We start from the raw sequence: 23118 nt of genomic DNA on the forward strand, positions 1-23118 counted from the left end.
CTATGCGTCTTTAATTTTTTAAAAAAATCTTTGTCAAGCCTGATTTTAATAAAAATTATTCATAGTATTTAGGTACCCTGATTACAATTTCCCAACAAATGCACCATAAAGTAAATAATTTTGGGGAAAAAATGTTACTTAAATATAGAGGTTTTTTAAAAAAAAATTATGTAAAAGCAATTATCCAAGATGCTGTTGTTTAAAGATAAGCAGAAGAAAATGAGTCTTTGGAGCCTTTTTTTGAAAACACCTGAACATGAGATTTTTATCTATATTTACATAAAACACAGGTAATCCTTGACTTGTGACTGGTTGTTTAGCAACCATTCAAAGCAACAGACAACCCGCCCCCCAAAATAGATTCTTCTGATCTGTTAGGACTGATTCTTTTGATTCCAGTTCCTTCAGTGGTCCGAAGATTAGTGTCAGGTTTCCAAGCTACACCCCCAGCGAAAGAAAACCCCGAGACTTGAAGTTCCTCTAAATTCCATTTTATTAGAGATGTCATATTGACACGTCTGGGAAAACCCGAATCTGAAAGCTTCCAGGTTTTCCCCACCCAAAAGAAGTCCAAGTTTCTGCCCAGCACCAACATGTCCATCACATGGCCCAGTCAAGCACCATCCAAAACTGGAGATGCCTCCCAGTCACCTCTCCAGGTGCAGGGAAAGATGTCCTTGACTCTCTGAGAAAGGAATGTTATTTTGACTATATATCTGCCATACTCCATATAATTCCCCTCTCCCATTTTCCCACAGGATTAAATGTGAGCCTAGGCCAGCGATGGCAAACCTTTTTTGGCTCGCGTGCCATAAGGGGGGAGCACAGCACCCATAATGCAATGTGCGACACCCCCCGCCCATTGCTCATGAGCTCATGAGAGGAGCGACCCCTCCCCCCCCATTTTTTGCATGCTTTTTTCACTTTCCCCAGGCTCCAGAGGCTTTATAGGAGCCTGGGGAGGGCGAAAACAGCCTCCCCTGCCCCTCCTGGTGGCCCTCTGGAGGCTTCAGGGACCTTCAGGAGGTGACTTCCGGTTTGCTCATAGGGCCATTTTTAGTCCTCCGGAGCCTTCGGAGAAGCATCCTGAAGGTCCCTGAAGCCTCCGTAGGGCTTAAACCGACCCTACGAGCAAACTGGAAGTCTGTTCCCGAACTTCTGATTTGCCCATGGGGCCTTTTTTTGCGCTCCGGAGGCTTCAGGGAAGCTTCAGGGTCTCCGTGGGGGGGGGGGGCACGAGAGGCTCTTTTCACCCTCCCCAGGCTCCTATAAAGCCTCTGGAGCCTGGGGAGGGTGAAAAATGGCTTTAAAAAAGGCTGAACTCAGCTGGCCAGCGCACGCATGTGTGCTGGCCAGTTGACAGGGCAACACCTCGCGTACTCTGACAAATGGCTACGCGTGCCACCCGTGGCACGCGTGCCATAGATTCACCATCCCCGGGCCTAGGCGTTTGGAAGTGGTGGGTGAAGGCTGAGCAACAGGTGGAAGCAGGCCAGCCTCGCAAACAGAATGTACTGAGATTGACCACTAGATGGCAGAGATTCAGTGCAATCTAATTCTCTAATGGTCATTCAGACTCTTGCGACTCTAGGAGCTCATAATACTCATGCTCTGATTGCCATGCGCATTTTGTTCCTCCCAGCTTGTGTGCCTGAGCCCCAGCATTTAAACAGGTCTGCTTCCCCTCAAAAGTAGCCACTCACATTTTAACTGATGGCTAATATTGCAGGGTAGTCTGGGGCAGTGGTGGGATGCAACCAGTTTAACAACCGCTTCGGTGAGTGCACGCCCATTGCATTCAAAAAATGACCTTTTTAAGCTTCAAAACTTACCTTCTACGTCAGTCCCTGTGAGTGAAACCGCTGATGCCCAGCAATCCACTGTGCCGCACAAATCAGCTAAGCTAAAAAACCAGAGAAATATAAGACATGAAAGTGCAGGGGTAGGTGGGCAGGGCCAAATGGTCACCAGAACTACCGGTTCACCCGAACTGATCCGAATCGGCTGAATCCTACCCCTAGTCTGGAGGAGGGAGGAATCCGAAAGCTTTGACCCTGAAGAGGATGACACTGTCTTGTCTTTGCCTCTGATATTAAAACATCTTGTACTTATCTAGCTTATCTATTTATAAAATGCATCACATTTTAGCCTGGCTTACATATAAAGATAAGGAGAGTGCAGTTTGCATCATGGTGTAAGGCAGGGATAGTCAACCTTTTTATACCTACAGCCCACTTTGGTATCTCTGTTAGTAGTAAAATTTTCTAACCGCCCACTGGTTCCACAGTAATGGTGATTTTATGAAAACCTAATGATTTTTAAAAAAATAATGCTATTATTTTTTAAAAAAAGTCAATTAAATTTAAAAAAAGGAAAGTGCTTCCGTATCGGACAAAACCCCTACCGCCCACCATGAAAGCTGGAATGCCCACTAGTGAGCGGTAGGGACCAGGTTGCCTACCACTGGTGTAAGGTGTGAAAGTAGCTATTCATTATAGCATAGTAAAGTTTATGAACCAAACCATTCTGGTTGCTCAATATGCCACAGAAAAATATTACTATTAGTGCTACATGTAGACCAAGCCATTGAATCAACTATGAACAGGAAGTGGGACTTCTACTGATTAGTTGGCAGTTGGAATATATAATCAAGAGGAACATATTTGTTTCCCAAAGAAATTAGGAGTTAGCACTGGGATAGTTGACGTGAGAAGATCCTTTTTGAGCGCAAACTAGATTTTTGGCTGTCTCCAGGAGCCATCTCTGGCCTAGGTTCATTATCCATCTATCATTTCAGAAATGCTCCTCAGAAAAGAGAATAAGTGGTTGTTGATTTTTAGACAGCAGGAGAGTTATACAGAGTGGGGTTTTTTTTTTGTCTATTCCTAATAATTCTCATTTGTTTTCTAGACTCAGGAATTTTAGCACTGTCTCTCTCTCTCATATAGATACTAGTAATAAATAACAATGCAGGTAGTCCTCGAGTTCTATGGACCCAAATTTTCTGTTGCTAAGTGAATCATTTGTTACATGAGTTTTGCTCCATTTTATGACCTTTCTTGCCACAATTGTTAAGCGAATCATTGCAGTTGATAAATTAGTAGCCCATTTGTTGAGCAAATCTGGCTTCCCCCCACCCCTTGACTTTGCTTCTAGGCCAGTGTTTCTCAACCTTGGCGACTTTAAGTCCTGTGGACTTCAACTCCCAGAATTCCCCAACCAGCTGTGCTGGCTTGAAGCTGCTGGGAGTTGAAGTCCACAGGACTTAAAGTCGCCAAGGTTGAGAAACACTGTTCTAGGCAGTTCACAAAAGGGGATCAGACAACCCTGGGACAGAGGAACGGTCATAAGTACCAGTTGCAAGCATCTGAATTTTGATCATGTGATCATGGGGATGCTATAAAGGTCGTAACTGTAAAAATTGCCACATTTTTCAGTGCCGCTGAACTTTGAACAGTTACTAAATGAATTGTTGTAAGCTGAGGACTACCTGTAATATTTTGAAAGTCACATTGCCCTTTCTAAGTTCAGCACAATTATCTTGTGTTGCCTTTTCAGCAACCTTTTTCAGAAAGAGAGGTAGTTGCTTGATAGTTTGTTTGTTCCATTTCTTTTTTTTATTGAAAATTTTGAAAAAAATCTTTTACAAATGTTTACTTCCCTCCCCCTGGCCTGTAACTGCCCATACTGAAACCATGTTTGAATTGCCTTTTCCTCTGTTAGTACATTCAAGGGTTTTAATTGTAATACACCTCTTTCTAAGGTAAGAAGCTATCTGTATTTAATTACATCCTGTTTTTGTACTATATTTATGTTTTCTATTGCGTGTCTAGGAATTGCCCACATGGGTATCTTATCATTTAGTTTGTATTGATATTTTTTCCAAACCTGCAGTAGAGCATTCCTTAAAATATGACTTTTAAAATTCTTTATCTACCTTTTTGTCATATAGCAAGTAAGCATGCCAACCATATACCAAATCATGCCCTTTGATATTAAGTATTCTATCATCTGTTAAATTAATTAATTAATTTAATTAATCCAGTCACTAATTACCGATAAAACTACTGCTTCATAATATAATTTCAAACCTCCTCTGTCACGCACATCTTGCATTATTTTTAGTTTTATTCTTGGCTTCTTCCCTGCCCATACAAATTTATTAATGCCCTTCTGTCATTCTAGCAAACTTGCATCTTTTTAAAGTATTGGTATCATTTGAAAAAGAAATAAAAATTTAGGTAGAACATTCATTTTCACTGCTGCTATTCTTCCCAACAAAGATAATTGTAATTTTTCCCAATATGTTTGTTCCATTTCTACTTGACTCACTGGATGGGTTGGTTGTTTCATTTCTTACTTCCCAAGGTCCTCTCTTTGGGTGCTGACGTCCTGCCAGAATACAAGCTCCAAACACCCCGCATCAACAAGTTTACGATATTGCACTACAGTCCTTTCAAAGCCGTCTGGGATTGGCTCATTTTACTGCTTGTGATCTACACTGCCATCTTCACCCCTTACTCGGCTGCCTTCCTTCTCAACGACAGCGAAGAACAGAAGAGGCGGGTGTGTGGCTATTCCTGCAACCCCTTGAACATGGTAGACTTAATTGTGGATATTATGTTTATCATTGACATTCTCATAAACTTCCGAACGACATATGTCAACCAGAATGAAGAAGTGGTAAGTGACCCGGCGAGAATAGCCATTCACTACTTCAAAGGCTGGTTCCTAATTGACATGGTTGCTGCAATACCTTTTGACCTGCTGATCTTTGGATCGGGCTCGGATGAGGTAAGCCAAACAAAGCACGCACGCAACTCGCTTGCTTTTTAATGTATGTGTCATCCCATATGTACATGCCATATGCTTCATCTCAGTTCAGACCAGAGGTGGGTTGCTCCCGGTTCAGTCCCGGTTCGCCCGAAGCACGTGCGAAGCGAACCAGTAGTAAAACCGGGAGCAACCCACCTCTGGTTCAGACCTAATCCCAACACATGATTGTTCGTCACTTTCCCCACTTCGTTGGCAAGCACAAGGAAGAGAACTGTGTACTCTTAGCTCACAGCAAATCATAGTTTCCCATTTTATACAAGTGCCACAAACCCCAATATGCACAAAATATTTTTCTGCCACACCAACAATGTGGAGTATGCATGTGTGTGACCACTGTGTCTGCGTAAGAATGTCTACTATGTGTTGGATGTTGACTGGAGAGATTCAGGTTCAAGCCCTCATCAGTGTCTATCCATAATGAAGAACTGCATTAAAAGACTTGGGCTGTGACAAATGGCCTCAACTCCTCAGAGGAAAAGCAGCCTTGTCCTCTCTAAATGGACACATGTCCCTCCAATGCTCATTCCCCACTCTCCAAAGCTACTTCTTTAATAGCTATGGCACTTAAGCTTATATACCGCTTCACATTGCTGTACAGCCCTCTCTGAGCAGTTTACAGAGTCAGCAGATTGCCCCCCAAAATCTGGGTCCTTATTTTATCAATCTTGGAAGGATGGAAGGCTGAGTCAACTTTGAGCCTGGTGAGATTCGATCTCCCAAACTGCTGGCAGCCGGTGATCAGCATAAGTAGCCTGCAGTATTGCACTCTAACCACTGCGCAACCATGTCTCTAAGTGACATGGTAGCTTGTCCAGCATAGCACCTATCCATTTTCTAGCTTTGTTGAATATTGCTGGAGAAGACCTTCACCCTCATAGCTCACCAAAAAACAAGGATGTTTGGTCTTCTTCTGGTTTTGGCAAGCAAGAGGTAGGAGAATCCTCAAAACAATGTCAGACGGGGCCTGGACCTCCACTGTTTATTTCCAGAATTAAATTTTAGAGTATAGGCAAAGGTAGGGAAAAGAATCCTTTCTTGTGTTTCCCCTTCCTATGTAAGCAACATCCCTGAAGAAAGTTAGTACATTATCTGGGTCCGATTCAGCTTACATGGTCTGGAAAGTCTTCCCTCTTTCCTTGTAAAATGCATGTCCAGTTATTGCTGTTGCTGCTGCTGCTGCTCCTCCTCCTCCTCTAATTATTACTACTGCTGGTGTGGCTGCTACTACTACTACTACTACCTTGTTTCCCCAAAAGTAAGACTTCCCCGGATAATAATCCCAATTGGGCTTTTGAGCCCATGAGCTAAAATAAACCCTCCCCCAAAAATAAGCCCTCTGTGAAAATATTGCAACATCCAAGAGGTGACCATGCTTGCCACTTCCTACACCTCAAAAACAATAAGACCTCCCTGAAAATAAGGCCAAGCGTTTATTTCAGGGATCAAAGGAAAATAAGACCCTATCTTATTGGGCTTATTATCCGGGGAGATCTTATAAGACCCTGTCTAATTTTCAGGGGAACACGGTACTACTACTACTACTACTACTACTACTACTACTACTACTACTACTTCTGTTAGTATAGCTATTCTATTGCTTTGGCGACTTTCTGAATTATTCCTTTTCAGGGATGCTGCTTCTTATGTTGTTCTTGATCAGCTTAATATTCTCATGATGCCTCTATCATGAGAATGATTGTGGATGTAGGTCAGCAGTATTATCTCTTACTCTAATTACCACCTTAGTCATTGAGTCTTTTTTTGAAATCCCTATTGTCACAAGGTCTCCATGGAGTAAAGACCCCTGCTAACAACTTTGTCAACCAGTCTTTTTTTGTGAAATGGCATCGCTTTCAGAGGCTTCACCAGGAGGTTCTCCAAGACTCAGAAAGTCTTGACCTCAAGCTGTTTTTAGAAAGGCCACAAGATAATAAGCTGAATGCTACCAGCCACACTATGTGTATAATTCTGTTTGTAATATCAGCATGCTGGAGGGGGAGAGAAAAAATAAGATGACCGATTGTAATTCTTGGCAGAGTGGTGGTAGGCTCCTGTGGATTCATTTAAAACCTCTAATTTTAAAATATTAGTGCTAACATACAACTGTTAAATTATGAGATTTATGGCAAAGATATTAAATAGACATTTTCAAAGGATAATGCTTGTTTTCCCTGTGGTTGTGCAGTATCTTTCTGTAAGAATGTATGAATCAGTCTTAATTTATCTCAGTTTTTTTAGGAATAGGCTAATTATTCCATTCTATAATAACTAGTTAAAAGGAGACTGGAAAATCATATTCCTAACATTCACTATTTTCCTTGATATAAACAGTTTACTACCCAATACTCCTAAACATAGTTTTTTTTTAAACTGAGGTGCTCCTAATATATGGCATACTTTTGCTAAAAAGTCAGCTGCCCTAATATCTCCTTTTTTAAACACTGGTTTTCCAAATGGATGCTCCATCCTAAAGCAGCTTTCCCACTAAAGTCTTCTCTCAGCTTCTTCATTGCTACCCATCTGTGATTCAGCAAAGTTCATGTCAGGCTTCCAAGTAATAAATCCATAGCAAGCAAGACTTCGATGCAGATTCGTCAAAGAATACATTTATTGGAATGATCATATTGGCACATATCTGATGAAAACCAACTCTGAAGTCTCCCACGGTTTTCAACTCATTAAAAGTAAAACTTTTTCTCCTTTCTCCAAACAATCAGTCACATCGTCCAATCACAGTGCAGACAGGCAACTGGGTAGCATCATTCCGCCTTCCTTCGACCAGGTTTGAGAATGTCCTTGGTTCCCAAAAGAAAATATGTTGTTGTGGCTACAGATTCCCCTCTGTCTCAATTCCCCCCTCCTTATCCCCCAGCTCCAGGGTGGCAACACTGGAGCGGTCAAAAATGGCTGCGGTCAGGTCAGCTTCAAGGTTGACAGTTCATTTGGTGGAAGATCTCACTTGGTTCGCACCAAAATCTGCCTTTACTTAACAATAAGAAACCAAATCAGAGATCCCACATAATAATTTTGGGATGCAAATTGTATTGTGTGATAAGTCATTATCATCAGCCTCAAAGAACACAAATGCATATTTTTAAAAATAATAATAATATAGAGTGGAACATTAACATGGATAGTTGTTAATCAACTTGGAAAATAATTTTGAGCACAGCACATGAACCAAGCATGACCCAGATGTAGACATATCTTGACCCACTTTTTACCTACAAGGAACAGTTTCTAGTACATATTAAGTACAGAGCTATACATTTTGGAGAATGTAGAGCCACTTATAGAACAGGATGGCTAAGGGATATCAGTAATTAGTAATAAATATCAACTTGATTGTGCATAGCTCAGCAAGAACTGTTGTTTCCTAATAATTAAGCGCCTGGCTGAGTTTGTGGGATGATAGACTAAAATAGGTTTAGACTGAATTAGTACTTGGATCGGAGACAGCTAAGGGAATACTCTGACTATAGATTACACTGAGATTGGAAAAAAAAATCAGGAGTCAAGCTTGACCTGGGAGCATATTTATCTAACAATTTAGCAATGTTAAATAACGTTTACCAGGTAGAAAGGAAGGGGCTACATTTTTCCATTTCTTCTCTGGATTCCTTCCTGACATGCTCACGTAAGAGCATGTTTTTAACAGAAACGGCATTATAATGATTTGCGCCACTGAAATATCTACAGTAATTGGAAGGGAGAATTTTTGAAGTTGGATCTTCCTTTTTTATCCTTGGATTAGAAAACCAAAACTTCATCTGGCTCTTAGGACAGTTTCCGGCAATCATAAAAACCCAGCTTTACACCAGTAAGGTAAAAGTGAAGGTTCCCTTTGCACATATGTGCTAGTTGTTCCTGTCTCTAGGGGGCAATGTTCATCTCTATTTCAAAGCCAAAGAGCCAGTGCTGTCCAAAGACATCTCCGTGGTCATGTGGTCAGTATGACTGAATGCCAAAGGGGCACGGAATGCTGTTACCTTCCCACCAAAGGAGGTCCCTATTTTCCTACTTGCATTTTTACATGCTTTCAAACTGCTAGGTTGGCAGAAGCTGGGACAAGTAAAGAGAGCTCACTTGGTTACACAGCACTAGGGATTTGAACCACCGAACTGCTAACCTTTCTGATCGACAAGCTCAGCGTCGTAACCACTGAGCCACCTATAAACACTCATATTTACTTGTTAACAAGCCCTATCCAATCTCTATGGGTTTACACTCAGAATAGAATGCTTAAGAGTGCAGCCTTAGGTAGCAAGGTGAACATTTTCATCTATTTATTTAGTGGTTTAGCTGTGAAATTCAATAAGTTTATCAGCTCAGCGTCTAAGCCATTGAGCCACCGCGTCCCTATATTACATCAATACAAACATGCAAAGCAATAAAAATCAGCTAATTAAAATAGATATTTTTATTAAAAAATAAGCTTTGTAAATAAAAAAAATGATTTAGACTCTACATTAAAAAATGAAATGCATTTCTCCAAATGCAAATACTTCAAAAATAAGTTTCACAATCAGACTACAGCATTATCATCGCCTAATATATGCTACCCTTCAATCTAGCAGCCATCATTATAAATCAAAGTAACATCTTTATTTTGGAAATTGAAAGTTGAATAGTATTAACACTCCTGAAAGCTTCAATAATCAGAACTGAGAAGAAGATATATGGAAAGAGCAGGGGTAACATAGGTTGTTTTCAGCAGGTTCTGACCAGTTCTGCAGAACCGGTAGTGGAAATGTTGAGTAGCTTGGAGAACTGGTAAATATCACCTCTGACTGGCCCCGCCCTCATCTATTCTCTGCCTCCCAAGTCCCAGCTGATTGGGAGGAAATGGGGATTTTGCAGTAATCTTCCCCTGGAGTGGGGAAGGAATGGAGATTTTGCAGTATCCCTGCCATGCCCACCAAGCCATGTCCACCAAGCCACACCCACAGAATCAGTAGTAAAAAAAAATGAATCCCACCACTGGAGGGTAGCCCTGATCAGTCTCCTCCAAGCAGTCATTTTCGTTCAACAGGCTCCTGACTAAATCCTTCCTAATGCAAACATGCAGAACCATTTTCTGCTATCAGAGAAAGCATGGTTAAAAAGGGACCCACATAGTAGCATGCAGTTCTGTTCCATATAACTTTAATGAGTTGGCCAGGGCATGTAGTGGTAATCCTTGACCTATGACCACAATTGACCCCCAAATTTTCATTGCTAAGCAAGATGTTAAGTGGGTTTTGCCGCATTTTATGAGCTTTCTTGACACAGTTGCTAAGTGAATCACTGCTATTGTTAAGTTAGTAACACAGTTGTTGAGTGAATCCGACTTCCCCATTGATTTTACTTGTCAGAAGGTCGCAAAAGGTGACCACATGACCCTGGGACACTGCAACCGTCATAAATACATACCAGCCACTAAGCATCTAAATTTTGATCATGTGACCATAGGGATGTTGCAATGGTTATAAGTGTGGAAAACAGTCCTAGGTTTTTCAGTGCCATTTGTAACTTAGAATGATTATAAGCCGGGGACTACCCATAGTAGGTAGAAATATCCAGGCAGATTCTTAAAAAGTTATTTGGGCACTAGATATCCACCAGGAACTTGTGCATGGACTCTGTCTAGCTAAGAGGGATTTTTGCCTTTTGAATTAGTTCTTTAACCAACAGACTAACTTTTTCATTTTTTCATTTGCTTATTTAAATATCACAAAATCTTGGGGCTCCTTCGGATTTAATGTAAAACCATTAAAAACAGAAATGCAATTATACCAGCATGAAAGTTCCAACATACCTTAAACTGAAGTAAATAACAATCTTTTTTTAAATATTTTTTTTCTTAAAATGGTTCATTTTATTCATAACCTTGATGCAAGTTTACCGATTATTGTACACTGCTAAGTACTTCTGAATGTTTTTTTAAAAAAAAACTCCCAATAAAATAAAGTAGAGAAGCTGAGAGTGTGCACCTGTCATTGTGCTAATCCATTAGAAATATTAACCAATTTGATAAGGTTTCCAAAATATTAGCCTCAGGTTTTCAAATGAACTATAGAATAGAAACTCATAGAATTTGTCCTCTGATTTAAGGCGGCTAAGACAATTCGATAGAAACAATACTTACAACCACGTAAGCCAAAATCCTGGAAATGAACTGGAGAACTTCTTCAAAAGTTCATAAGAAATAAAGTTCCACCAGGCAGAATCCTTTAACTCTTATCTTTCAGATCATAGATGCTGGACTTTCAGACTGAAGTCCAGCATCTATGATCATCTTTTGGGTATCAAAGAAAGTACAGACATAACTTTGGAGGTGATAACAATCTGTACATGCAAATTGTAGTCAATAATGGGGCACAGGCAAATGACTGGAGGATGACAAAAAGTCTAAGTCGTTGGGAGTGAGTGTGGAGTTGGGTCCCTGCTACACTGATCAGCTGTTTGGTAATCAGCAGCCTGACACAGCAACAATAGAAGCAATACATAGAAGAAGGGAGTGTTAATAGCATGTACTGTATATATCTAGAGATCTTTTAAATGAAGCAGATATATATATATATTCCAGCACAACTCTGGAACGCCTTAAGCAATTTCAACCAACCTTGGTACACAGATGACTTACTCTCTGGAAACAAATACTGTGGGGGTAAGACACCCCTAACACCCTCGTGTGTATGTGTGTGTGTGTGTGTATGTTCCAGCATAACTCTGGAATGCCTGGGCTGCTGAAATGAAAAGGAATCAATTATATCTACAGGGACATTATAGATACAATACATTCCTTTTCATCATTAGGATAAATAAATACCCGGGTAATGCCGGGTTATCAGCTAGTATAACCTATTATTTAGGCCAGTGAGTTGCTGTATAGGTACAATTCAAAAATATAAAATCTATCTTATGCATAACATCATTTATACTTTAAAGATGTGATAGACACAATATTTCAATTCTGATTAAAAATAGAATTGTTTAAATTGAAAAGCCCTGCACTAAAAACTTGTCCCCAAGCAACGTAAGTCACTGACTTTTCTTGCATCTTTGCATAAAAGGGGCAACAGAGAAGGATGCCCACTTTAGCCACGAAAGCCATCCGGATGACTTTGGGACGGTCACTCTCTTAGCTCAACCCACTGCATGAGTTTGCTGTTCAGGGAAAATAGAAAGAGGGAGGGGTGTCTGATTTGTTATCCATCTTGAGTTATTTGTAAAAATAATAAAGTCAAGATGGATAAATATTTATATGTTGTTGTTAGTTGCGAAGTCACGTCTGACCCATCGCAACCCCATGGATAACGTTCCTCCAGGCCTTCCTGTCCGCTACCATCCTCTGGAGTCCATTTAAGCTCATGCCTACTGCTTCCGTGACTCTATCCAGCCACCTCATTGTCTGTTGTCCCTTTCTTCTTTTGCCCTCCATCAATCCCAGCATTAGGGTCTTCTCCAGTGAGTCCTTCCTTCTCATTTGGTGGCCAAAGTATTTGAGTTTCATCTTCAGGATCTGGCCTTCTTTATATATAATGTTTTTTTTAATCCCTATTGTGTAAGATGGAAACATGAATGGGGTTTCCAAGGATGGAAAAATAGTATTCAAATATCCAGAATCTGTAATCACTTTTAAACTAACTAGATTTAGACATTAGGAAACTTTACAAAAATAAGATTAAGTTATGTGACTCACAAAGATGATTTTTATTTCTCCATGACAAACATGTAAGAATCCCTGGGGATAGGTGAAATTTCATTATACACAATACAAAGCTTTCAAAGTGGGCATATTTGTTAGCATAAAATGAATTCAAAAGACCCAGAGTTACAGATCATTTCTGGTGCTGTTATTTATTTGGTTAGGAGCATTATAAGGAAACTTTTAATAAACTTAATTACACTGGGGTGAAAGGTCTTCAGTTTGTTATATAAGACATTTATCTTCCAAAGAAAGAGGAGAAATCTGCTTTCCCCCACCCCCACTTCGTTGAAGAACGAGAAAGCAGAACGATGTAATTAACGAGGACACAACTTTATTAAGCAAGAAAGAGTCTGAAAAAAATTGGGACCAAATTAATTTAGATGTACTTAGCTTATTAGCAGTCACTGATTTCTGTCACATTCAAAAATAATTGCCTACCTCCCGTCAGAAGTAACTTTGCTATAGACCTGGATTCTAGATCTCTGGGAAAGATCCCTCTTATATTCGACAGAGTCTTTGCGGAATATTGAATTCTCAGTGTCCAAGTTTCAATAAGGAGAATTTTAATCCAGTTTTATTTATATACTAGCTGATAACCCAGTGTTGCCCAGGTATTTATTTATCCTAATCCATACGTTCTCAAAAATAATCCTGGACCAAACGTAACTTATAATGTTGGATTTTCCCCCTTAGCAGAGGGAGCCCCTTGTGGAGTACTGTGAAACCGTTACCAGGGCAACTCCACTGTGCTGTACAGTAGAAGTCATTTTATGGCAGTACAGTAGAAGCCATTTTAAGGCACAACAGGCTGTATCGTAACAGAACACACACCCCGAGAGGTGTTAAGAGTGTCTTACCCCCACAGTATTTGTTTCCAGAGAGTAAGTCATCTGTGTACCAAGTTTGGTTGAAATTGCTCAAGGCTTTCCAGAGTTATGCACGCGCACACACACACACACAGATGATAGATAGATGATAGATAGATAGATAGATAGATAGATAGATAGATAGATAGATAGATATAGACAGACAGACAGACAGACATAGACATAGCTAGATATATTAGCAGTGCTATATAGCCATTTTCTTTGCAGGTGCATAAATAGTTTTCAGACAAAGTTCCTTCCTTTCAGAGGAAGCTCCTTTTCAAAAGGCCTTCCTGCCCAATCTTGATATAAAACCTATAAGAAGGGGGAAGTTGCCCATAGGCAAGAAGGTAAGCAGACAGACAGTGAAAGAAAGGTGTATTTTATTTCTGTTTTTTTTTAAATATAATTTTATTCAGTTTTTACAGAACATAAGGATAAAAACTAAAAATATATAAATGGTCAGAATAAATAGAGGAAAAGAATAGAAAACAGAATAACAGAGTTGGAAGGGACCTTGGAGGTCTTCTAATTCCACCCCCTGCTTAGGCAGAAAACCCTACATCACTTCAGATAAATGGCTATACAATATCTTCTTAAAAACTTCCAGTGTTGGGGCATTCACAACTTCTGGAGGCAAGTTGTCCCACTGATTAATTGTTCTAACAGTTCTAGGTTGCTTTCCACCCATTGCTTCTTGTCCAGCACCTGAGGGCAGAATAAAAAGAAAGGTATGTGATAGTGCAGGACACAAAAACTATAGGAGAAAAGTACAAAAAGAAAGTGACTTCCAACTTCCTTCACAAAAGATAAAAATTTAAATGCAACCCCTGGTTTAAAATTATATTACCATATATAGTACTTAATAGTAAAATAGTAGTAAGCCTCTTGAAGAAAGCGTCAGCATAGGAATCAATGCAGACACACCCAGAGCCAATAGCTTGTTCTAATAATATATACAAGTGAAAATATTTACTGGTATGCATTTCCAAATAGGTACAGAATTATGTAAGAAATATATCAATATATCAAGAAATATATCAAGTCTTAACCTACTTATTTTTCTCTCTCTCTCTTTCTCTTAACTTTACTTGTAATTTATAATGGTGTCTTCTCCCTCATCTCAATTACTGATAGAAGGAATCCTCTATATCCGTGATGGCAAACTTATGTGCGCATGCCCAAAGTGGCACATAGAGCCATGTCACCTGGCACGCACAGCATCGCCCGTACCTCTTCCGGGTTTCTGGTGCGCATGTGCACACGACGATCAGTTAGCCTTCATGTGTGCAGCAGTGCCAGAAACTGGAAGAGCTGGTCTTCCATTTTCTGGTGTGAACATGCGCACAGCCAGCTGATCGGTATGTGCGCATGCACGCCAGTAACCAAAAGACTTGCTGGCCTGCGCACATGCATGGCGGATGTCCCCTGACATCTTGCTCCACTTCTTGGTCGCAGCCCAGATGAGCGCATACACACTCCTTTTTGGGCACTCAGTGCCAAAAAGGTTCACCATCACCGCTCTATATGTAAATGAATATATACGTATATGATGTATATGTATTATATATATCCCTGTTCATTACTAAATGATCTTTATGTTGTGTCAACCAATTACTATTGGTAATTTCTTCCATTTTTGTCTTATAGGAATACTTTGGGAATTTTTGTCAATATATTTTAGTACACAAGGCTATCTTTAAGTCAATTTAAATGCCTCTGTTGTAATTGGCAATAGCTACAACATGTGTCCTTACCAAAAATAAAATCACTTTTACTCAATTTTGGGTAATTTTCTCAGGTTTGGAAAGCCCTTTTCTGAAGGATAAAAATCTAAATGAAACGTAGCAATCTTTTTTAATAGAGACAGCTGACTTCACTTCCTGTATCTTAATTTATGGCACTGCCCTGATGTAGCAGTGGTACAACACATTGTTAGCATCTTGCATTGTTGCAGGGAGAAAGTTGCAAGACTGGTATAAATCGAATAAGCTATGTTCAAGTTACTTTAAAAGAAGGGAACACTTATTTCCAAATTGCTGCTCCTATGATCTATGTATAAAACATGCAGTGTTTTAATAAAACATTATAATTGCACTTAGCGGGATGAAATGGCTTCTCCCATTAAAACTGCACATGTTTTCAGCTGTTAAACTTTATGCATTATATATGCCATCTTGAAAATAGAAGGGATAGTTGTGGGAGGCTGCATTGTTGAACAGTAATTTTATTAAAAATTACAATAGTAAAGATAAAAACTAGTGCAAAAGAAAAGAAGAAAAAGAAAAATAGAAGGTGGAAGAAATAAAAAATAGAAAGAAAAATAGAAAAGAAAGAAAAATTAGAATATAGTAAAGAAAAGCAAAAGAAATATATAAATAAATGAGATCCTCCTTCACTACAACAAGAATAAACAATTTGAGTAACTTATCACCTTCTCTTAAAAAAGAACAAATGATCTCGTGTTCCCATAGCCCATCTTTTATTTATAAAGAAATTCATAAAGCTTCTGTCATTTCCAAAATCCATTAAGGGTTACCAAAGATATCTATGTTAACCTTTATCAAGTGAACCACATTTATATTCCTTCCTTTTGTTTTTAACAATCTTGATCTTTTGTCCCGTCAAATAATGTAATAGAACTTGTTTTCCCCCCATTTTTTCTTTGTCCCTTCACACAAAATTCTTCAAAGCTTTAACAAGCCTCTTTTGTACAGTAAATCCCATATAGAAAAATTATCCAGGTCACTGTCTCGGTTTATCATTTGTATATCCCTTTTAATTATTAAGAATTTAATTCTTAAGTAATTTAATATTTAATTATTAAGCCTGTTATTTTTTAATCCACTTTCAGATCAGCCTCAATCATGTCAAATAAAACACATTCCTCTTCTGTAACACCTTTTAAACACAATCTGTCTTTAAAGCGAGACATTCTCAAAATTTAATATTGGGACTATTTGTTCAAATACATCCTTTGATACATCCAATGTTAAAATACTTTGCTTCATTTTGTATTAGCAAGTCAAATTTATATTTTGTTCTTCTTTAATGTAATCTTTTATTGTTTCTGGTTCCCTCGTGTCCAACCATCAACGTCTCAAACTATCATGATTTTTTCCCCCAAAATAATTCAAAACAAAAGCATTTTCTTATGGGAAGGCGTCTTAAAATAAATTCTAGAATCTTATTTCAAACCCATCTGGACTCTTCGTCAATTTGTAACTTTGCAAAAACAAAGTTCTTGTTTTCTGCTTATTTTAAAAAAAAAGTCAAATCTGTACTTAAAACTCTTTTCACTAAAGGAAATTGAAGGAAATTCAGCTATTAGATTTGTTCATCCAGGAGACCTAACAACAACAACAACAACAAAAAAACCCACTAGTTAACAGGCAATTTCCAAGAGTGATTTTAAAAGAAAATATGTGGATCCAGTATCCAATGGTTTGAGAAAGATGGCTTTTTCCTGATCTCCCAGAACTCTAAACCCACTGGAGACTGGTGTTTGTGATCTCCTCACAAGGAGCAACTGTTTAGAGCCGTGATGGCGAATCTATAGCACACATGCCACAGGTGGCATGTGGAGCCATTTCTGAGGGCATGTGAGGCGTTTTCCTGTCAGGTCCTGTGCGCATGCTGACCAGCTAATTTTCAGCCTTGATTTTTAGCTATTTTTTGGGAACAGACTTCCAGTTTGCGCATTGGGCTGTTTTTCGCCCTCCAGAGGCTTCAGAGAAGCCTCCTGAAGCTTCCAGAGGGAGAACAACGTCCCAATGGGCAACCCGGAAGTCTGTTTCTGAACTTCCGGTTTGTGTGTTGGGCCATTTTTCACCCTCCCCAGACTCCTAGAAAGCCTCTGGAGCCTGGGGAGGGTGAAAAACGGACCTACCGGGCCCACTGGAAGTCAGAAAACAGGTCGTTTCTGCCTCCAGGAGGTGGATGAGGCCATTTTCGCCATCCCCAGGCTCCAAGAAAGCTGTGCACACATGTGGGGGCAGCAGAGGTGTCACGCCCGCATTCGCAGTGCACAGCGCGGGGGGGCATTAAATTATGGGAGTGGGTACACGAGCATGTGTGATAGCATGCACGTGCGTGCTTTTGGTACCAGAGGCGAAAAAGGTTCACCATCACTGGTCTAGAGCTATTGTGAATGATCTCAAATCCTTTCCTTGTTTGGAGAGGGATAACAAAATGCTGGTCATCTTTCTTCCCAATGAGTCATTGCACAGATGCAAGTGACCTAGGGATAATCCCGCCCCCTAAGTTCCATGGGACCTTATTTGTTTGTTCCCAAGAGAAAGTAAACAGTCATGTATGACTGGTAGAATACAATAAATTAGTCAACTTAAACCCGTCACACATAAATCTGATTATTTGCACCTGATAGTCATTGACCCAAGTCAGCTAGTTTCCTGTCGAAGACGAGACTAGAACTCACAATCTCCTGGTTTCTAGTCTGATGCCACAACCACTACACCAACCTTGCTCACCATTCAATTATAATTCCCCATTCAATTCCATTTCTCTGAAAGGTCTTGAAGTTTTTAAGAAAAAAATTGTCACTCAATTATAGAGAAATGTCTTGGCAAATAAATAATTTGAAGGGTATTCCCCACATAAACCCCTGAAGGGAAAGGCAGGATATGCGTTTGTAATAGTAGTAGTAGTAGTAGTAGTAGTAGTAGTAGTAGTAGTAGTGGTGGTGGTGGTGGTGGTGGTGGTGGTGGCGGCGGCAGCAGCAGCAGCAGCAGCAGTAGTAGTAGTAAAGCAGAAAATTCCAATTCAATCTCTGCCAATGAATGACTGGAAAGACCTGTGATAGACAAAGCTTCCAATCATTACAGACATTATTCAGCCAAATGCCTGGCTCAGAATAAGGGAGCTTCAGATATGCTGATCCCTAAGTGTGGGAATATTTAGAAATACTTCCTAAGAATTCTACCTTAAATGCCTCTTGCATAAAGCCCCAAATCTTGGGTTTCATTTAGAAATTAAATCCAACTCAATGGTTCTTTGGAGAGAGACAATTTAAATTCGAGCATGAAGTATGTGTTTCGGATTTACAGCTATTTACTCTGTACCAAATGTACTATTTACTATATGCTATTTATTTTGACACGTTTTCACCAGTGAAAAGGGCAGTTGTTATATTACACTTATTATAGTGTAAACAATAGATTATAATGGGACAGTTACTATGGTTAATTCTCTGGACTGCCTTGAGCATTTTCTACAGCCTACACAATGGCCGTAGATAGTGGTGGGTTTCAAAAATTTTTAGAACCTCTTTTGTAGGTATGGCCTGCTTTGTGGGAGTGGCTTGCCAGCCATGTGACTGGATGGGAGTGGCTTGCTGCCATGTGATCGGGTGGGAGTGGCCAACTTGTAAAATGTGGTGAAACTCACTTAACAACACTCTTGCTTAACAACCAAAATGTTGGCTCAGAAACTCTGGTATTGAAGTGTGCAAGTCTTAAAGCTGTCAAGTTACAAGACTCTTGCACCCTTTAGAAAATAAAACCCTAGGGGTGTTCAAACCTGACAACTTTAAGACTTGTGGACTTCAACTCCCAGAATTCCTCCTCTCGCTCTTAATCTTGATGATGTGCAGACGGGCAGGGGGAGGGAGCTGGAACCGGTTCTAAATGGCACTGTAGATTTGTGCAACCTCTTCTATAGAAGAGGTTAGAACTGGCAGGAACCCACCCCTGGCCATAGATAATGCTCAAGACACCAGAGATTCTCCCAAAATTTATATGTACCTTATGAAGCACTTATTGTGTTGTTGTGTTTCCTAGCTTAGTAGTTTCCTTCATTCCAAGGCTCATTTGGCAACTGATTTTTAAAGAGAGTGAGTGAGCGAGCTAGATAGCTAGTTAGTTAGTTAGCTAGCTAGTTAGTTAATCAAACTTATGTAGCTGCCCATACAAATAGTCCTCGACTTAAATTACAATTGAGTCCCGAATTTCTGTTACTAAGCAAGACAGTTGATAAGTAAGTTACACACCATTTTACAACCTTTTTGCCACACTTGTTAAGCAAATCACTGCAGTTGTTAAGTGAATCAGGCGGTCATTAAGCAAATCCGGCTTACCCCATTGACTTTGCTTGTTGGAAGCCAGCTGGAAAGGTTACAATTGGTGATCACATGACCCCAGGCACTGGAACCATCATAACTATATAAAGTGGCCAATTTTTGGCCACTTTATTTTGAATTTTGATCAAGTGACAGTGGGGCTGCTGCAATGGTCGTAAGTGTGAAAAATGATCATAAGTCAGTTTTCAGTGCTGTTGTAACTTCAAACTCTCATTAAAAATGATTGTAAATCGAGGGCTATCTGTATTCTGAACTGTAATCCTGGATGGCTCTCAAAACAATTAAAACCACAAAAAACAGCAACAGTCAAAGCATTAAGCAACATTCTCCCCTATGTTGGTTTCATCCTACCCCAATGCTAGTTCTTCAAGGCATTCCAGAAAGCAGGGGAACTGGGTTTCTGCCAGGTCTCTGAAAAAGAGTGTTCCACAGAGCAGAGAAAATTAATAGAGAAGGCACCCTTCCTAGATCCAAGTAGGAAAAATAGCAATAGCAATAGCACTTAGACTTAGATACCACTTTACAGTGCTTTGCAGTTCTCTTTAATCGGTTTACAAAGTCAGCCTATTGTCCCCAACAATTTGGATCCTCATTTACCCACCTCAGAAGGATGGAAGGCTGAGTCAACCTTGAGCCTGGTGAGATTCAATCTGCCAAATTGCAGTCAGCCGGCAGTCAGCAGAAGTAGCTTGCAGTACTGCACTCTAACTACTGTGTCACCATGACTCAAAAAGTAGGGAAAGAGACCCTCCAGAGATCAGTGATGGGAGTTACTGCATCCTTGACTGACCATCCATGAAGTATGTGCTGCATTCTGGTCTAAAGATGTGTGATGCAACTCCCACGGTAAGCTTGGGTCTGATCATTTCCTAGCTCTTTAAGGAATCTAATACATGCTAGCTTTGTACTGTATGAAAGAAGCAGTAACTCTAATAAATGAAAGACATGTGTATTTCTGTACCAAAGTAAAATTCAGCATATCTAATGAGGTTCTAATGGTTCCTAAGAACTTAAATCTTCTTAGTAGGCATCATGAAGACCTAGATTGTTGGGGCAATATGCTGACTCTATAAACCACTTAGGGTTTATAAAGCACTGTGAAGCGGTATATAAGTCTTAAGTGCTATTGCTATTCTTTACAAGACACTTTGGTATGAGACCATACTTATAAACCAGGGGGTCCCAATCGGGGGTGTGAGACGATATTCTAGCGGGTGCAAAAACTTGGGTTTAGAAGTTTCAAAATTATAGCATATATGCATAATTATATGCATATAATTGTTTACTTTTGTAAGGAGTGCAAGAATATATCAGAAACGTTCTAGGTTTGTGGGGTATAGAAAAGGTTGGGAACCCCTGTTATAAACAGTAAGTCCACCTAAGCTGTTTTCCTTATTCTCCTCTTTCGCATGTGAGCTAATGCCTAATACGCACTGTGGTTTCTGTTTCTGCAGACAACAACTCTCATTGGCCTTCTGAAGACAGCCCGTCTACTGCGTTTAGTGAGGGTTGCCCGCAAACTGGACAGATACTCGGAATATGGTGCGGCTGTCTTGATGCTACTGATGTGCATATTTGCACTCATTGCTCACTGGCTGGCTTGCATTTGGTATGCCATTGGGAATGTTGAAAGGCATTACTTGTCTCGTAAAATCGGTTGGTTGGATTCTCTCGGACAGCAGCTGGGAAAACATTACAATCGGAGTGACGGCAGCTCAGGACCATCCATCAAAGACAAATACGTCACCGCACTTTATTTTACCTTCAGCAGCCTGACCAGTGTAGGATTTGGAAATGTGTCTCCAAATACCAACTCAGAGAAAATCTTTTCTATCTGCGTCATGCTGATTGGCTGTAAGTAAACAGGCTTGTTTTGCATTTTTTTTACTTCCTCACTAATTTACTGATGAATTTCTGAACTGTTTGGCTTGTTAAGTACTTGAAACCTTCAAAAAATTCAAAGAGAGTTTTTGCAAAGTGAAGACTGGGCAAAAGTTCTATAAGATATGCACTCTTAAATGTATTTTCACTCCAAGGTTTTGCTACTGTTCATTTCAAACTTCACCTTGCAAAATTCTCTGGTTCTGAAAAAAATCTCATTCAAAATTCTGGATGTTTTTCATTCTAAGGTTTCACAGTCATTAGAATTTTAAGACAAATTTACTTCTGCTCCTAAGTCAGTAGCCTATTCTTTTTTATAGTAAAAATTATGAAATTAATATTAGTTATTTATGCACTCTATGGACTATTGAGCTTGAAGGTCCAATCTTGGTAGGGTTGGTTTACAACATATGAAAATGGAAGGTTTGCATCACAACGTATGAAATTGGTTTACTATTGCTTTAAAAAAGATTACTGCTTAAAGAATGTTTCATAAGAATTGATTGCAATCACTTTACTATTAGAGATGCAACTTTGGAATGTTAATTCATATAGTTTAGACTTGTTCTTTTATTGGTTTGTGTTTTATAAATTGATCATTGTATATTAAAGAAGAATTGTTCTTCTTGGCTATTTGTAATCTAATGACATGAAGGACTTGGGACATTTCAAAGGGAAAAATAATATACTGTAGGATGCATTTGCCTAATTACAAAATAATCACAAATTTCTGTACATTAAACCAGGAATCAACGCCTCCAGCACAATTTGTATTCCAGATGAGATTCAGTAGCACTTTTCTTTTTAAAAATTAGCCACTGTTTTCAGGTTATTTATAGTATCTCTTAAGGAACTGTTCACAGAATCATTTTAAAGGTCAACTTGGAATCTTGTGGCACAGTGTTAAATGTATAGACCCTGTTGATCTTTGTATAGTTAATTTAGTAGATATTTAGTTGAATCTATTATTATCAGTGAGAGTGCCAATTTGGTGCAGTGGTAAAGGAATTGGGCTAGAAAGCACGAGACTGAATTCTAGTCCCATACTAAGCACAAACCCAGTTGGGTAACCTTGGTCCTCAGCCTAGGAAGGAAGCAATGACAAACCACTTCTGAAAACCCTTGTCAAGAAAACAGTAAGGACTTGTGTACCATGTTTTCCCGAAAATAAGACAGGGTCTTATTTTCTTTTGACCCCCCGAAATAAGCATTTGGCCTTATTTTTGGGGAGGTCTTATCATCTGGGCCGCGATCAGTAAGAGGAGCTGCCCAGAGGGCATGCGCATGCCAGAAAATGAACTTCCTGTTTCTGCAAGTCTTCCGGTTACTGTAGTGCATGCACACACACTGATTAGCTGGCCGGCATCCATACTCACACCAGAAAATGGAAGACTAGCTCTTCTGGTTTCTGGCACTACCACATGCACAAAGACCAGCTGATTGCTGTGTGCGCATGTGCACCAAAAACCTGGAAGAGGAACAGGCGACGCCATGCGTGCCAGGCAACATGGCTTCGGGTGCCACTTGAGGCACGCATGCCATAGGTTTGTCATCACGGAATTAGACCCTTTCCAATCACGTTTCAGACTGAAACCTAACACTGAATCAGCATTGGTTGTGGTTGCTGGTGATCTCTGGTAGAGCTGTGATGATAGTGCATCCATTTTTACTCTCTTTGATCTTTCAATACCATCAAGCATGTCATCCTTCGGGACCACCTAGAAGGTTTAGGAGTAGGAGATCTA

General features: G+C 39.7%; 1 protein-coding gene across 8 annotated transcripts in view; it reads left to right on the forward strand.

Annotated features, from left to right (window-relative positions):
* Window positions 1–23118, forward strand: part of KCNH7 (potassium voltage-gated channel subfamily H member 7) — a 338169-nt gene that overhangs the window by 240475 nt on the left and 74576 nt on the right. For all 8 annotated transcript variants that reach the window (XM_087709677.1, XM_087709681.1, XM_087709688.1 and 5 more), the window contains 2 exons: window positions 4369–4794; window positions 20947–21346. In XM_087709677.1, the coding sequence (XP_087565803.1) occupies window positions 4369–4794; window positions 20947–21346 (826 nt within the window). The remainder of the gene's footprint in view (window positions 1–4368; window positions 4795–20946; window positions 21347–23118) is intronic.

Source organism: Thamnophis sirtalis, unplaced genomic scaffold (genome assembly GCF_051295495.1).
Source record: "Thamnophis sirtalis isolate CommonGarterSnake01/CBP01778 unplaced genomic scaffold, rThaSir2_p1.2 scaffold_1, whole genome shotgun sequence".
NCBI lineage: Eukaryota > Metazoa > Chordata > Lepidosauria > Squamata > Natricidae > Thamnophis > Thamnophis sirtalis.